Source organism: Bicyclus anynana, chromosome 6, assembly GCF_947172395.1.
Source record: "Bicyclus anynana chromosome 6, ilBicAnyn1.1, whole genome shotgun sequence".
Taxonomy (NCBI): Eukaryota; Metazoa; Arthropoda; class Insecta; order Lepidoptera; family Nymphalidae; genus Bicyclus; species Bicyclus anynana.
The window spans coordinates 17598990-17617568 of record NC_069088.1 but is presented as its reverse complement, the minus strand read 5'-3'; the positions used below and the strand labels follow the sequence as shown (position 1 = coordinate 17617568).

Genomic DNA, 18579 nt, shown 5'->3' with positions numbered 1-18579 from the left:
GGAACCATGAATTTTTCCGGGATAAAAATGTATCAGCCTATGTGCTAATCCAGGCTATAATATATCATAATACCAAATTTCAGCTAATTCGGTTCAGTAGTCGAAGCGTGAAAGAGTAACAAACAGTCATATCATCAAAATCATCATTTTTCGCTAATCTCGGGAAACCATGGATTTTTTCGGAATAAAAAGTAGCCTATGCGTTAATCCAGAGTAAAATCTATTTTCATTCTAAGCCAAACCGCTTCAGTAGTAGCGGCGTTAAAGAGTAACAAACATCCAAACATCCATACAAACTTTCGCGTTTATAATATTAGTAGGATCAATTACGACGAACACGATATTTTACTTTGAATGCTGTCTCTTCGACTATCTGAGTTAGTTTACCAGAGCACGCACTGTGTTTGCTTTGCACGTAGACAGCGCGTCGATCAGAATGTATTGCTTTTATTAAAGCTATCTTTTACCGAACAGTGCTTTTAACAATTATCCGTCATAGAAAAAAATATGGTCTCATCTACAAAAAAACAAGAATAAAGTGTTTTTCAGATAGCATGGCATAGTGACAGTTGTCTTATGACGTTCATAATACGTACTATTATTGTGAATCGCGGTAAACATTTAATGCTAGAAACAAACGGTCAATTATTCTCACGTTTCTGTAGCACCCACGACTATAATTGACCGTGTGTTGGTCACTGCGTACATGACTTGTATAGTATGCCGCGTGGGTACTGCCGTTTGTTTTTCAGAAATGAGAGAATAATTGACCGTCAATGGCGACCTTAAGAGTGAAACGAACTGTCACCGTACCCATGCTATCTGAAAAACACTTTAGAGTCCATACTCATTCCGTCTTTGCTCGACCTCTGCAAGGAAATTAAATTAAATAAATATCACCTCTTTAAGGTTTTATAGGAATATCCTATAGTTTCACCATGTCAGTCTGTCCGTTCCTTGTTTAGTATCGTATCAGTGTAAGTAGTGTCAAAGTTGATCATCTTATTACGATATCACAGATCAATAATACTGTATGATTGTTTTGTGATGCGGCTGAAGGTGTTCCTAATGTCAGCCACTGACCATCAAGTAATCTCATAAATGCCTATTACTACGTCTACTAGATCGTCAGTGGCTGACATAACAATTGTATGAACATAAATTCATACATTTGTTAGGAACAATACATTTGTTTGTTTTTTGGCTGGTGAGAGGCTTCGGCCGTGGCTAGTTACCACCCTACCGGCAAAAGACCGCCAAGCGATTTAGCGTTCCGGTACGATGCCGTGTAGAAACCGAAAGGAGTGTGGATTTTCATCCTCCTCCTAACAAGTTAGCCCGCTTCCATCTTAGATTGAATCTTCACTTACCATCAGGTGAGATTGTAGTCAAGGGCTAACTTGTATTGAATAAAAAAATTAAAAAAAAAAACACTCGGCGATCTATGTTCGTATGATATTAAGGACAACTTTGCCACTTTGTATCACTTATAACCTAAAAAATCATTAAGAACAGCAAAAGGATCTATATTTAAAACCAATGTTTAGGGTACATACTTTCGTTCGAAATCAACACAAGCAAACATTTTGCAAGCGAGATCTAAAACGAAACGAAACCGTCATAAAAACACAAAGTGACGCTAATGGGTCATCGGGAACACTTCACCCCTTGGCCGCGGCTTAGCGAGTCCTATTAAATTCAATTACTTTTCCAATTTGCAACTCCGGAGCGGATTTAGCGGATTTTACAGATTTTATATTTATAAAATACATCCACGCATATGTTTTGTAACATCCGTGAACATGTTTTTTTTAAATACTATTTTTTATCCCCAAAATAAAAAGAGAAGTGGAAGAAATAGGGGTTGGGTTTGTATGGAAAGTTGATAGCGATATCGACAGCGATAAAAGAATAGAATCGAATAAAAAACACAAACCCCGTTAAGAGTTTGAATTTTAAAATTTCTTAAATCATAATGTGATTTCGTAACTTTTTCATGATTTATGCATATAACATTCTTAATATTTAAATGCGAAAAGTCATTCATCACAAAATCTCGAAAACCGCTTCATGTACAACGCTGAAAAATATTTATTTTGCCCAATATTGTGCACTCTATATTGTTAAAGATACTTCATAATTAAACTAATATTGTAATTAATATTATTTCTGTAGAAATATTATTTCTTTTTAAGTCCGCCATTGACGGTCAAATATTCTCACGTTTCTGCAGCGCAAACGGCAGCAAAGACGTTTCATAAGTCGAGCCGTCATGCACGTAGTGGCCAATTCACGATCAGTTATAGTCGTGGGTGCTGCAGAAACGTGACAATAATTGATCGTCAATGGCGTGCATTAAAGATAAATCAAAAAATTAATACAATAAATCGCATCATGAAATATATCAAAAGAAAAGTTTCACCCCACAACACAATAGAAACTCATTTCAAAACCAAACTGTTTAATGAACCATGAAGGTGGTATATGCAGTATCTACTGTCGGAGATAGCGGTGCCTGGCACGTTAGCTTATTTGAAAAACGAACCCCAGTCTAGTTGGCTCAGCGTGTCAGTTCAGTGGTCCTGTCATGTCAGTCATGGCAAGCAAGACGGTGAGCGAAAAAGCGAAATGGCGAAGAAGAAAGTGCTCGAAACCTGACGAGGACAATGACTGTGCAAGTCTCGCTTGGCTGCTTAACTTTAGGCTTGACGAATTTGTGAATGTAAAGGTACGTGCTGTGAGTGATTAATATTGGTTTGACTAAGCAGATTTTGATACCTTCTCTCTTCTCCTTCTCTTCTCTCCCCTTGACGGAAGCTGGCAGATCATTTTTTATGAAGCTCGCCTGATTTGTGTGGTATAGGTGTGAATTATCCTCATCATTATCAGAAAATTTTAATAGTTAACTGATTGCCAGGCCTCCGTTGTTTATATAACAGGGGATTAGATAATTAGATCCACGACACTGCACCAATGTGTTCCTTTGTTTTGACGTAATGTATTTTCCTAACTTGTAACCTGTACGTAATACTATAAAGCTAAAAGTTAAAAATAATCATCAGTGTTTTAAAAGCCCACTCACTGCATGCCAACGACTCTACCTATAAGTGTGGGATTTGGGGTCAATACACAACACGCTACTACAATGCGGGATTCCGGGCTTAGAGTTTGTCTTTACCACCCTACAAGTGTTCCATTTAATTTCGACTTCACCATTTTGATTACCACCATCAACTCAACAATTATAAAAATATATTAGTTTCAAAATGGTTTTTATGATTTTTTCTAATAAAAATTTCGGTTGACAGTATGAAATTAATTACATAATCTATGATTTACATATCATTCACGATGGTCGCGTGTCATTCACCTAGTGGCAAACGGGGTATTTTACGGGTCTCCCGATTTTTATTTGGATAACACAGACATAATTCGAGCATAAGGGTGCTTTTCCATTATACATGTGCAATGCAGGCAACTATGCTGCGAAGATGTGAAATGTACGTTACGAAAATACGTGACCATTTCCACCCAATACTAAGCTATGTAGCTGCGCGAGAAAGATGCGCAGCTCGAACTACAAGTATGCGATGTATCTATAGCAGGCGTCTATAGCACGCATCCGTAGCACGCATCCATAGCACGCATCCATAGCACGCATCCATAGCACGCATCCTTCCATATATAAAACATATTAGTTGAATCCGTTTCTATCAGTGCTAAGCTTGTGCACCAATAAATATTATTGGTGGATATCAAACGCATCCATAGCAACGTAGTTTAGCACGTCTCTGGTGGAAAATCATTATAAGACCTAAGTCATTTTCCTCCTATAAATAAAAAGACCTTCTGTAATTGGCTACTAAAATAGACTATTTTGAAGATTGGAATATTATTTTGAAGATGAACTGTAACTACAACAATTAATACAAAAATGGTTGGTATTTATATCATTGGTTATTTCGAAGGTCCCAGACGACGAGCCGGTTGAAGAATTGAAGGTGATCGTTAACCCCGAGTCCCCGCCAATGTTCAAGAAGCCCCCGTTCACATACCCAGAGCTGATTGAGAAGGCGCTGAGGGAGAGAGGCGAGCTGACAGTGTCTGCCATATATCAGTGGATATCGTAAGTAGTATATATATTACTGTTTCAGAAACTTAATGACATCATCATTAACAACCCACATTCGGCTCACTGTTGAGCACAAGTCTTCTCTCAGAATGTTACGGGTTAGGCCTAAGTCCACCAATGCGGATTGGCAAACTCTAAACACGTAGAGACTTAAGAAAATTCTCAGATATGCATGTTTCCTTACGTTGTTGTTCCTTCATCGTTTGAGACCAAATACTAATTTCTTAAAATACACATAACTGAAAGTTGGAGGTGCATGCTTCGAACCGGATTTGAACCTACGCCCTCCGAATTAAAGACGGTGGTCATATCCAGTGGACTATCATATCTCTCATTGCTGGTCGATCTCTCTCGATGCTCAACCATTCGACCAATATTGGCTGATAATTTCGATACATTTCTAGCGGTGATGAACAATATTGTCCCGGGCAAATAAGTCGAATCACAATAACTGTTGTCTGAGCTGGTACAAAGTACCTATATGATAAAGTTTTAGACGCGTGCTCCGTGGTTTGACGGTACATTTAACATGTCAAATAAATGAAAACTTCATACGCCATTGTATCAGCCTTACGTGTTTCTATGGTTACCTCTTATTGTACGTCGCTAATACCCGAATATGTGTTACTTTGCAAAGTTCAACTTATAAGCCGCTTACTATACCTTTGACGGCCTCTGTAGCGCAGTGGTATGTGCACTGAATTTACAAGACGGAGATCCTCGGTTCGATCCCCGGCTGGATCGATTGAGGTTTTCTTAACTGGTCCAGGTCTGGCTGGTGGGAGGCTTTGATTTAGCGTTCCAGTATAACAAGATAGCCCGCCTTCTTCTTCTTTGATTGCATCATCACTTACCATCAGGTGAGATTATGGTCAAGGACTAAACTGTAAAGTAAAAAAAAACCCTACCTACACGGTTAGCTGTAGCATCAGATTGAAAATCTTTACTATTAAATAACGGGTTAACATGGAAGATTTTTTTAGCAATAGCTCAACGGTAAGAGCGGTTGGACTCATCACCTAGGGGTGGTGGTTCAATCCTCACTCTGTTGGTCTATTGTCAAACCCACTCCTAGCTGTTTTTCCCAACTAGTTGGAGGGGGTTGGGAATATTGGTCATATTATTAAAATATGGCAAATATTATTTAAAAAAAAAAAGAAAACTCATACCTCAGAATGATTTCTTGCGAAATCACTAGCCAAGCCAATTTAAAAAAAAATACGAATTTACATGAGTCGGGCACCTTGCAAATCAATGCATTCAAAACTTAATATACTTAATAATACTTAATAAATATACTTAAACAATACACATACTATCTAGCCCCAAAGTAAGCATACAAAGTAGCTTGTGTTATGGGTACTAAGATGGTTGATATTGTAATATTCATATATACTACATATAAATACTTATATAATGTATAAATACATACAGACACTGGAAAACACCCATGCTCACACAAATATTTTCCAGTTGTGGGAATCGAACCCACGACCGTGGATGCAGAAAGCAGGCACTACCCACTGCGCCACGCGGCCGTCAGAGGTGCAGAACTGCGCCACAGAGGTCTTCAAACCACAATTGCTAAAACCTATGCATAAAATAGTAATATAGATTTAGTCCAGCAGTGTATGGAAGTTTCCTGCAATGCAGCACCGCCGTTTGTCTATAAAACCCTGCGTGGAACAACACGCCGCGCTATGGAATTGCTATAAAATAAAATCCCGTACGCAGTGAGCCCAGTTTTGCGTCATAATTGAGGTTTCAATGAAGATTATTTTTCGGTTTTTTTGAAAACCCGATTCAAAATTCCTCTACGAAATAAAAATATAAAAATTTTGAATTTAACGTCGTATTTGTTAGGGATTTGCGTGTGCAGTTTAGGCTGGTGGGAGGCTTGTTACCACCCTACCGACAAAGACGTACCGCCAAGCGATTTAGCGTTCCGGTACGATGTCGTGTAGAAACCGAAAGGGGTGTGGATTTTCATCGTCTTCCTAACAAGTTAGCCCGCTTCCATCTTAGATTGCATCATCACTTACCATCAGGTGAGATTGTAGTCAAGGGCTAACTTGTAAAGTATAAAAAAAAGCATAAAGTTACCGATTAGTTTCAGACGACAAAGTCCGAGAGCTCTCCTTTTTCCTTCCTCTCCAAGGCATGAAGGTGTGACACCACCAACTTCGAAACTAAGGATATCTTAGAAGAGAAGTTCAATATTTCGCAGTTAAACTCGGGAGTCGAATCCGAGACCTCATGATCGAAAGATTCATAGACTAACCACAATGTGGTTAGTCTATGAACAGACGAGGCAGTTATAGTCAATCTTTTCTTCGAAGTCCGTTTGACTTTAAATTTAATGGTAAGGTTTAAAGACGAACGTTTGACACGCGCATTCGTCTATGTGTGTGTGTGTATGTGTGTTTATGTGTCTGCTAAAACTCCTTAAGTTTATGCACACAGATACATTTAATCTGTCATCTTACCACTACATACAAATCCGAACAGAATTCGCGAATAAGATAAATTTATCGATTTTGGTTTATTGGTAGAAACTTTTACCTGAATTCACAATTATTATCGAAGTTACTATTCCCTAGATGCTATTTATTATTTTAATACCATTCCCATACGTCGTTCGGCGTCGTTTTCACGTTGACAGTTTTACATTACCCGGGGGGATGCGGGAGTAGCTACGGAATAACTTATCGACATAAAAATTTGCCCACATCTCATTTCAGCAGCATTATAATGATTGTACATGACAGTTGTGTATGTATTCCGTAATTTTGATAAGACCTCTGACAGTCAATAAATAATATTTTACTTACTTTTTTGACAATACAATTATTATAATTGAAAAATGCTGATATCTCAGTATTGGCTTATACAATTCTCTTAGTATTTGGCTCAGTCATCGTTAACAACCCATATTCGGTTCATTGTTGAGCAAGTCTCTTCTTATAATGAGGGTTCAGATTATAGTCTACCACACTGGCCCAATGCTGATTGGCAGACTTCACATGCGTAGAGAGTTAAAGAAATTTGCAGGTAGGTAGGTTTTCTCAGGATGTTTACGTGAATGCTATTTACCATTGGTATCTCTGTTCCATGCACTGTATTTTTGCGGACGAGAAGTCTTCGCCAAGTTATAATGACAGATCGCTCGACGTACATCAAAATTTTAAAACAAATCACCCTATATAGAGCACGTGACGAGTACGTAAATGTTATTTATTATTTGTATCTCTGTTTCGTGCGCCGCGATTTTGCGTACGCGATGACATTTTCACATCGCCCCGGGGAAATAACTTACCGCGGGGCTAAAAATTACCTGCTTTATATTTCAAAAGCCTTTGAGGGGATACCGTCATACGTGTTTCGGATTTGCAACTAATTATATCCTCTTTTTAAACGACTTTAAAACAGGTTGTGTTTTTACAAGCTTTTATCTAACTCTGCCCTTTGATCCAGTATCACGAGGTCCTGGGTTCGAGTCACGGGTCTATCAAATGAGCTTCAATTCCTTCTCAACCCGGAGTTGGAAAGCTGGTGGTGTTACAGCCCGTTGCCTCAGAGAACAAGTTCAGTCTCGGTTGTTAATATTACCACCTGGTTATTATCAGTCCACCAACCCGCATTGGATCAGTGTGGTGGGTCTATATCCCTTATAAGGAGCGAGGCACTGTAGTATTCCACAGGGCCAAGCCAGAGTATTTACTGGTGGTTATATTTGTAAGTTTGGACCAGTATATTTGCGTGTTTGGTGACAATGCAATAATATTCTACCATAAATCTGATCTACTCAAAAGGTAGCCGTAGGAACTCTGAAAATAAACAAAAGGTACACACAATCTGCCATATTGACTTAAAATTAAATAATAAATAATTTGTTTACAATTATTAGGCGTCTAATAAGAATTAGTATTAGAAAGATTTTATTAAGAATTAGAATTAGCAGACGAAATCGCGGGCGCCCACTAATCTTAAATATTGTATTTATAAATATTTTTTTTTAATAAAAATCTCAGACCTCCACAGAGCAACAGGCAAAGAAGCTAGAACCCAATTATCTCATGACCACAGATTGCTAAATAGATGTCCACAGCACTAAATTTATGCTTTTTAATGTCATTGGCAGGCCATTACCATTGAAAAAGCCAAATCTAAACCGCTGAGAGGTTACTTAAAACCGTGTAGGTGTTATATATTTTTTTAAGTAAATTTATTTATGTTATTAAGCACAAACGAAAGAGGACAACGACACGCATAAAAACAGTCCTAATGTAATATTGTTCCCTTTGTATGTCATAAGTATAATTTGATAACATGAGGAGTGACTGGCAGAGTCAATGCTCGTGAATACATTTTGTATCATGAATGGCAAGTGTACATGTATTGTGATTATTTTTCGAATAATATGGCTCTTCGCAGTAGCTTAGACAGAATATCGTATATTTATTTATAACACATTTGCTCGTAAAGTATCGCTTATTTCACCAACTTCAATATCGTAATGTATCTCATTACGCACATGTGCCTTAATGTAATAATAAACCTTTATCATCCGTATAAAAACGAACGGTTCCTTTTTTAAATCTTGGCAAAGAGTTTTTATGTCAGAAAAGTGCCCAACATCTTATGAATAAAATTAACTTTGTGAGAGAAGAATTAAATGTTGTTTAATATATTTTATAATAAACAACATTTTATTCTTTAATTTTAATATTTTTGGCAATAAATGTCAACCATTTATCTGTATCAGAAATACAAAAATATTAATTTACTTTATTAGTAATACTGGCTGTTTTTAGTGCATTTGTCTAAAAAAACAAACGCTGGTGTGCGCACTTCGTTATCTGTGCAAAAATGACAAGCGTATCAAAATGTCATCATAAGGGAAACAGGCAAAGATGCAAATTTATGGTCAAAAAGTGTGTTCTGTGTGTTTCCTCGCAAATGTGTTATAAAACGTCGTATGATATACGTGCGCTTTGATAATTATTACAGCCTCTGCTTCCTTACTATAGCTCTCGCTATTGGCTCGAGCTGCAATATCGCCTCGGCTGTAATTTTCAACTTACCGCATTTATATCATAATGTACTATTATTTGTGTCTTTTTTTATGGGAAGGAAGGAAGGATCTGCTTTTTAAACCGGACTATACAGGGCCAGACCTCTATTTGTAGAAGAGGGGCTTAAAGCCATTTACTGAAAATTCTATATCCAACCAAAGTGTCGAATCCATTCTTTATCCGAAAATACATAGGGTAGCTATTGAACCACGGTATTTTTGGATCTTATAAAAGAACTTACAGAAAATAATACCTACTTCATAATAATAATATGAATAGGCAATTACTTATAGCGAAACGAGAAAATGCGCATTCTATATTCTTAAGGAGCTATTTGAGTTGATATTTCCATTGTTTTCTTTTCACAGCGAGATTATTTTGCATCAAAGAAGAATGGAACTGAGAAACAATACCGCTTACTTACTTAGGGCGCGCTCAGGATTGCTTCTTTTATCATTGCTCAGTGCAGTTATTTCGTTTTAGAGAAAATTTAAAATTTTTCTATTTCATACAACTATACAAAATATTATAACTATACAAATACTATCGGGAGCACACGATTTCTCTAGCGTAAGGTAAGGTGATGAGAGATATATAATTCGTCATGATATCCTGTAGGAAATATATAAAAAAATACGTTTTGTATTTATTGGACAGCTGAATGATATTGAAACCTACAACTTTCGAAAGCCATCACTGTTCATACTCCATAAATGGCTGCTAGTGTCATTCATAATATGAAGTAACTGGTCAGCTCTAGCTGACAACAACCATTAAGGGAAACCTTGAAAAATCACTAAACCCATTCTATACTTGATCGCTAACGATGTGTCTCAAAATAAGAATTAATTCATAAGAAAGCTCAGAGTTACACAGCGGGCAATGAAACGAGCTATGCTCGGAGTATCTATGAGTGATAGAATCCTAAATGAGAAAATCCGCAGAAGGACCAAATTCACTGACATAGCTCAAATAGTCGCACAGTAGTAGTGGCAATGGGCGTAGCACTTAGTACAAAGAGCTGATGGAAGATGATGGAACTTGGGGTCCTTAATGCTGGAATGGCGACCCCGCACTAGAAAGCGCTGTATCGGTCAACACCCCACCAGGTGGACTGACGACATCAAGCGAGTAGCAGGGATTTGCTGGACGCAGGCGCCTCTAGATCGTGATGTTTAGAAGTCCCTACAAAAGGCCTATGTACTTCAGTGGTCATCCATCGGCTGATATGATGATGGTGACGATGAAGGTTTTTTTAAAAAATTAAAAAAAATTATAACAAAATAAAAAAAATATAAAAAATTAAAACAATGTTATCTTCGGATCTCGAGACTACCGGTAAAAAAACATTTCATTTTGGATCTTCAAAACGTTCGGCCACTAAAACGGTATCTTGTGATTTTCCCCCGTTCCCCACAACCGCAATACGCTCCCCGATTGTGACGGAAACGATTCGATTAATTCCCCACTTGTGGCGATTAGTCGTAATCACTGATAATCGGAACCGTTATCACCCTTGTACCGGATTAGCGGCCGGCGGAGCGTGGCCGATGTTATTAATTCTTTATCGTCCTGCCGATCGTAAAATTAGATTCCCTTCCCTATTAGGCTGAGAGCCAGTGAATTATTTTACGCATTCCATTCAATATGTACTTCCTTGTACGTAGCGGCGAAAAACAAATTTTTACCAGCAATTTTTTTCTTAAATAAAAATGAATTGTGGTCCGCAAATCTAGTTATACTTCAAGAAATGGTTTATATGTTTGAATATTTTTTGTTTTGTTTTGTTTACTTAAGGTTATTGACGTTTTTTTTTATATTACATTGTAAGGAAACATCAATTTCGTTAGGTGGATATGTTTAAATTGTAAATTTATTTGGTTTGTCTGTTTATAGTACCTAACTAGTGACTGTAGTCTGTACCGGCTTGGAAGGCTGGATCTGCTGAGAAGTACTAGAAAAAAAAACCCGATAGTTGCTCTTTAAAAAAACATAGGTACATTAGGTATATTTTGTTATAGTTTATTTATCAGAATGTTAAATAATATAGCAGTTATTAAATAAAAATAGAATTCCAAAAGCATCTCACTATTTTGAGCAGTTTAATCAAAAAAACAACAATAAATTTAACGAAAGAAGTTACGCAAACTGCGGAATTTCTGATAAAACGCGGGTATATCGTAGGGTCAGATTATGTCTTTTCCGGATCGCTATTAAAAGCGCTTAATCTGTAAACCATAATAATAAGTTATTACACTCCCGGGCCTCTACATTACAACAATATAGACGGTAGAGAATCCCGAGCCTGCTGTTATAATGCGCGACTCGGGTTTAACAGTATGGTTTAAATCTGATATTGGCTAGTTATCTTGCATCCATTTTATAGGTGAAAACTGTAATTTCAGCAGAAGTAAATTACACCAATACATGAAGTACACAGCAGCATTACGGGGCGCATTCATACTTACATTACGAGTATATTTCCTATCAAATTGGTCCCTGTCAATGTGGTCCCTGTCGATTTGGTACCTGTCAATGTGGTCCCTTTCAATGTTGTCCTTGTCAAAGTGATCCCTGTCAATGTGGTCCCTGTCAATGTGGTCCCTTTCAATGTGGTCTTTGTCTATGTGGCCCCACCCCTGTCAATGTGGTCCCTGTTAATGGTGTTCCACTTAGTTATTGTAATATAATATATAACACTTGTATCAGTTGAGCAAGGTTGTTTCGAAAATGTAGAAAATGAAAAGATTGCATAGTTTGTTGTTGATTTAATAAAGTTTAGATTTATAAATGGTAGCGTTGCTATTGGATTAATTTTTTTTTATAAATAATCCCAAATGTTTAACTATTTCTAGTAATAATAGTTTAACAATAAATAAAATAATAAAATAAGACTTTTAATACGCCATAAATAAATTGTACCTTATGGATCTAACAGGGCAATGTCTAACAAGTTAATAGCCGGGTAGTAGGTAGTACGATGTTTCCATATTTTGCTTAAAATGCAGGGCTTTATAAAATCGCTTAAAACAGGTGGGGGCCAGGTGGTCGATGTCCCAAAACGGCAACATTGATGCAATGCTAATACTGTCGGCCACGAGCGAGCGATCGCCTCGCCATCGACCCGTGCCAGCTGGTGATCGCGCTATAATATGGCGTGTTTGACTTACAAACACTGCTGTACCCACGTTTAACGAGTGTACAGTGTGCCTAGTGGGAGTTTTCAATATTTTCATACTGTTACTATCACGTTGACGTTTACGCAAATTTATATGGAATTGAAACAGTTGTGCTGTAGTGCCACTAGATGGCGCTGTTTCAATTCCTTAGAAATTCGCGTTTACGTTACGTGACAGTAACAGTATCAAACTGCCACTAGGCCCTCAGTTAGCCTATAAGTTATGGAAGGTACAGGTGAGGAAAAATTGATATACTGGTGGATTAATATGGTCATAGATCGATTATTGAATATTTAGAGTAAATCAGTTAAAACAAGTAATTCAATAGCATAATGTGCTGTCATAATTAATTATTATGGGTGAGCAAAAGTAAAGCTAGTGACATACTGGTTGACATTTGAACTATGATTATTAATTTCAGACAGTTTTTTTTGGTTGAAAATCTACAGGAACTGGTACTGCAAAATCTCTGTCCGTCATTTTTTGAAATTTTTAACAGACTTCCAAAAAGAAGGAGGTTCTACGTTTGGCTGTATGTATGTTTTTTTTATAGTATATTATGTGAGTTGTACCATTGTGATTTTTATTAAAATCTTGCTAATTAATTTAAATATAAATATAGATCGAATATAATAGATCCAAATTTTGTTAAAATATTGTATACTCGTATTTTATCCCTACCCTTCCAGGCCTATGTCCTGCAGTGGACGTCCATCGGCTGATATGATGATGATGATGATGACTCGTATTTTGTTTGTTGTCGTATATATAACGCATCACTGTCCTCATCTGTTACTCTATATTGGTATTGGACGTGGTTTTGAACTTATTGTGACCATTTGCCACATTCCATCAAGTGCAATACTATAAAAACTCCGAAACGATGGTAGAGTCTCTGTAAGCTTAATTTCAAAAGTTCTTGTACACTTTAAAAAGACAATTATGATTTTTAACTAATATTTATCTACTGTATGATTAGTAAAGCGTGTGATCATACTGTGCTTAGCCCAATCGACATTGGGGGTCGATTCCGCTCACTTTGTTATTGATAGGGTCGAATTTGCTTTACAGCTTTGTTTCAATAACGTGTAATGTTTCCTAATAGGGCGTTTTGTTGTAAGCGGAAATGTAATAATCGTGTTAAAAAGGGGGTTTGATTTCCAAAGTAATCTGTTTAGTATTTGTGGGGTGGTTTACCCTGTTTGCGATGGTCATGAATTAACAATGGCTGGCAACGTTGGTACAAGACTGCAAATTGTATTTTTGGAGATCCTTTCCACTAAAGATATTTACTATTTAAAATTAAGTAAGCCTATTTAAAATTAACGAATATTGATTGATTGATTGGAGTAGATAAGTAGGTATGAACAGTTACGCCTTCTGAAAGTTTTTTTTACAACTTAGCCCTTGACTACAATCTCACCTGGTGGTAAGTGATGATGCAGTCCAAGATGGTAGCGAGCTAACTTGTAAGGAGAAGGATGAAACTCCATACACCTTTCGGTTTCTACACGACATCGTACCGGAACGCTAAATCGCGGTATGTTTTTGTCGGTAGGGTAACTAGCCACGGCCGAAGCCTCCCAACAACCAGACCTGGACCAATTATTAAGAAAATCTCAATCGGTCCAGCCGGGAATCGAACCCAGGACCTCTGTTTTGTATATCCACCGCGCATACCGCTGCGCCACAGAGGCCGTAATTAAACTATTGTTGGGCAATTTACTTGTACTTTCAACTAGTTACCTATACTTAATATTATAAAGAGGAAAAGTGTATGGTGTTGTGAAGGTTAATCTCGGGATCTACTGAATCTATTGTGAAAATACTTTAACCCCTAGAAAGCCACGTTATTTGTGAGTGGGTGAACTACGCAAATGAAACCGCGCTGCGTCGGCTTGTCTTAAAAAAAAAATAAAAAAAAAATTATTATACATGTGGGCCTGAAATTCAAAGCTAAATTTTTTATTGAGAATTTCTTGACACAAAAGCTTAGTCATAGGCCAGTATTCGAACCCACTACCTTTCGATTCATAGCCACATAAGATAACCACTGGAGCAGAGAGACAGTTACTAATGAAAATTTTCCATTAATTTCAGAGACCACTACCCGTATTACAAAGTGAACGACGAGCGCTGGAAGAACTCCGTGCGACACAACCTGTCGATCAACCCCCACTTCCGCAAGGGGGCGCGCGCGGCGCAGGGTGCAGGCCACCTGTGGTCGCTGGCCGCCAACGCCATCGACCTGTTGCCACTGAGGAACCAGAGCTACGACCACGCTGAAGAAGTCGTCGAGGCGCATGTTATCGATTGTCCTAAGGTGATCATCATCATCATTATTTCATCAGATAACCAGACTTAAGACATACCTAACTCATTTCATGAAAGCTGAAGTTTGTGTGGCGTGTATAAGGGTATGCATTAGTAAGATAAATTAACCAAACTGGGAAAATCTGCATTTAAAAGTATTAAGAAAAACATCTCTTAGGGTATGCAGTACTTTGATACATGCATAATTAGTTTTTACATGTGATCATAAATTTTTTCAATCTTTTGTCTCTTTATGAAGATCACTTTACTGAAAAAAAACGAGGAGGTCTAAAAATGAAAGCAAAATTGAATTCACATTGTTAAACACCTATGAAAGGAAAAAATCGAAGTAAATTAATTAATTGTAGTAACAATGAATAATAAAGCTACTGTATCTAAGAAACATTGTACATTTGCAATTAGTTGTGTTTGTGGACATTTACAAATATTATTTACTTCCATAAACGTTTAACATTTTTACGTACGCACATAAGGAAAATTAGAGCCAAGAAGAAGATAGCGCGGAAAAATAAGTTTCTATTCTACCAAGAAACACATGCAGCAGAACATTAGCGTTTAAAGTTGTTCGCTAATTTAGTATGCGGCGGAAAGTGGAATAAACAAGTTGTTCGCTCTGTGACCTAATTCACGTTTATATCTGGGTCAATTAAAAACTTTCTTCGGAAACTTGTGTATAATCAGAATTATTACTGTCCGTCCCAGTTTTGCCTTTGCGCGGATAAAAACTGTAGAATTAACGTTGTTTGAAAGTTGGCTCCATTGTGAGCGTGGTAGTTTTTTTCCAAAAGTTGCAATTATATAAGCCGGCTTCAAATTATTATCTGCACGTACGTGGAATTGCGTCTGCAAAGTTGGGCTGCTTCTCGGAATCTTTAAACAGATTTCATCTCGTGGACACGACCATGGTTAGGCCAATCTATTGCGAAGTTATAATATTTTACTAGCGGTCGCCCAGAAGTTTGTGCGCGTGAAAATTAGTTTTTAATAAATCCCGCGGGAACCAACCATCCACTCGGGATTTTCTGGAATAAAAAGCCACCTATATGTTGTTCAATAACTTAATCTGTCTTCTAGCAAAAGTTTTAATCAATTCCGTTCAGCCGTTTCCAAGATTAGCCTGTATAAACAGACAGAGTGATAACAACAGACAACTCTGTTACACGCTTGGTATTATTGCCCAACTAGTGCGAGTCTACTAACACTGCGCTATCCGATGAGGGGTTACCATTCCAGCACCCTGGGACCCTACCATCCATCAGCTCGTCGAACTAAATTATATCTATGCCCCGCCAGTTGCTTCATTTTTTAAGACTTATTGAGCTACGCCTATCAGTAAATTTGTTCTTTTTGCGGGTCTACTCATATCTGATTCAATCACGCAGAGACATAGCGAGTATAGCTTTGCTTCCTTCCTTCCTGGTTTCGCATCATCGAGTAACTCGGGCCATAGCTAATGACCAAGTCTCGGATCAGTATGTCGTCGCTGGTCAATGCAAAAGTAGCACAGATCGAAGACTTTCGTCCTTAAAGCTCTAAATATTTTTGTATCTAATTTTACTTCTAAAAAACCACGATTCTTTTGCAGGTCATAGTGTTGGACGAAGCTGCTATTGCCGCAGCCAGCATCATTCCAGATCAAGATATATTTATGGGCAGTACAAGTAAGTAATCCCATCACATTAATAATATGTTAAAGGGGAAAGTTCGTATGTTTTAAGTTTGTTTATATTTGCCTGCCGTCTTGTGGCACTTTCGTTTACTGGGCTAGGATACATTACCTTATCAGCCGATAGACGTCCACTGGACATAGGCCTCTTGCATGGACCTCCAAGCACAACGATCTCGAGCCGCCAGCATTAAGTGGGACCTAGGGGGAATCGACCAACACTGCACGGTGTTGGTCGATTCACCTTGGGATCCCAACATTAATCGTCTCTTCGAATTCGAATCTCTATGTGGTTTCCCACTTCCGCATCGCAACTCGCTGAGCTGTGTGTGCAACAGTGAATTTGGTTCGTCTGCGGATCTCCTCATTCCTGATTCGATCACGCAGAGAAACTCTAAGCATAGCTCGCTCCACCGCCCACATATATACATAGGACACAATAAAAACAGAAAAATAAAATATTTTTGGCAGATTAAAAGATTAATTAATTAATTTTTCTTATGGAAGCCTGGCACTTCAGTGACCCATTAAAACAAATCTGATGATGATATGGAACGTTTAGTGTACAGTATATTGTTTCGTTTTCCAGTGTTCCTAAATCCAGTGTCAACGGAGCAGGTGGTCCGGGAGTGTGGACTCATCACTAGCATGTGAAGATTCCTTACAACCACTTATTAGTTTAATTGTTTATAAGACGGTGAGAAACCTCTCAAGAAGTGTAAATCTTAGTTTCTACGCAATAGCGTTTTTATCGAACAGTTGAAGATATAAGCTGATGACTCACCTGGTGTTGAGTGAAAATTGTCTATAACAGTTGCTCTGTTATAGATAATTTTCATTATTGCACGAGGCGTGCTAGAAAGAAAAGGTAGGTATGAGCCCGTCATGCTGAGGCAAAGTTTTTATGCCTTATTTGTTAGTAAATACATTAGCAATTACCTATAATATACCCTTCAGCAATGATGCTTGGCGGCAAGAAGTATAAGGCATTATTTTACAACTTCCCCTGCCCATTGGGTTAAACGTCGTATCGTAATTGGCAGATTCTAGATTAGATGTTCTTTTGATATGATTCAGATCTGATCTAGTGGTAGGCTCCAGCCGTTACCCTAATGACAATGTATTGTCATTTAACATCAGGTGAGAGTGCAGTCAACAGTGACACTGATGAAAGAAAGTTTATCTTATAATGTTCATCCGAAGTGTTGTATTATACAGGATGCTGGGGAGTATTTCCCATTACTTTGTGTTTTTAAGCTTTACCGAAAATTAATTAATTTCGGAGTAAATAAAATTTGTTTTGTAAATAGATCTTAAATTGGGTCCCATAAACGCATCCTTATAATTATGACGCAGCCACACTTTAAAATTTTAAAGTTACATGAATACTCGGAATTATTTGAATTACTTTGTACGAAAACAAAATTTTTTTTATTTTTTAGTTTAAAAAATATGTTATGCAGTTCTTTTTATATACGCAGACTCGTCAACACCTTGAAGTTTTGCGAAATACTCCCAAGTACCCTGTATATTTAATGTTTAAATTGGCATGTTAATTACGTATTGCATTGTGTACATTTTAAAAACAAGACACGGTTTGCTCTATATATTTACTAGCAAATGTTAGAATATGTTGTAGGAAAACTATTTCTAGATTTTTTAACTTGGTAAGTTAAAAAATCTAGAAAGAGTAATTATAATGATCTTAAATTCGGCGGCCAAGTATCATTGTCGGGAATCTAGCATAAGTAATGTAGAAAAAATCTAATAGTAAAAATATTGAAAGAATAAAAAACGTTAGGCATAAATAAGGGGTTTTGCGTACATTTTAATTATTCAAAAGTAGGATTTTCAGTACAATACGTAAAAAGGAATTTGTTAGAGAAATTTAAATATTTGTATCTCAGTACGAGTAAGTTTAGCGTAGGTGTTTATAATATAAAAAGTGTATAAAAATGAGATGAGTGTTTAATTTGATATCACCTTTACGTCAATTTATAGTTAACGTAAAGCTAAGTTAACTACGAGCACCTTCATGGCTTCATGCGATTTTATGATATATGACTTGGCTAGCGAGACACTTTCTTTAGTATTCTATAGAAGCTTTACTTAACTTAACTTTACTTAGCTTTACGTTAATTTATAATTAACGTAAAGCTAAGTTAATTACGAGCACCTTCACGGTATAGTGCG

The 18579-nt window shown here is 37.2% G+C and overlaps 1 protein-coding gene across 1 annotated transcript; it reads left to right on the top strand.

The window, feature by feature from the left end:
* The first annotated feature begins 2509 nt into the window (after positions 1 to 2509).
* On the top strand, positions 2510 to 18336 carry LOC112050241 (hepatocyte nuclear factor 3-beta-like). The gene is made up of 5 exons (XM_024088461.2): positions 2510 to 2728; positions 3969 to 4126; positions 14487 to 14709; positions 16306 to 16381; positions 16976 to 18336. Exons 1-5 carry the CDS (start codon positions 2588 to 2590, stop codon positions 17038 to 17040), a joined length of 663 nt encoding a protein of 220 aa, XP_023944229.2. The 5' UTR covers positions 2510 to 2587; the 3' UTR covers positions 17041 to 18336.
* The last annotated feature ends 243 nt before the right edge of the window (positions 18337 to 18579 follow it).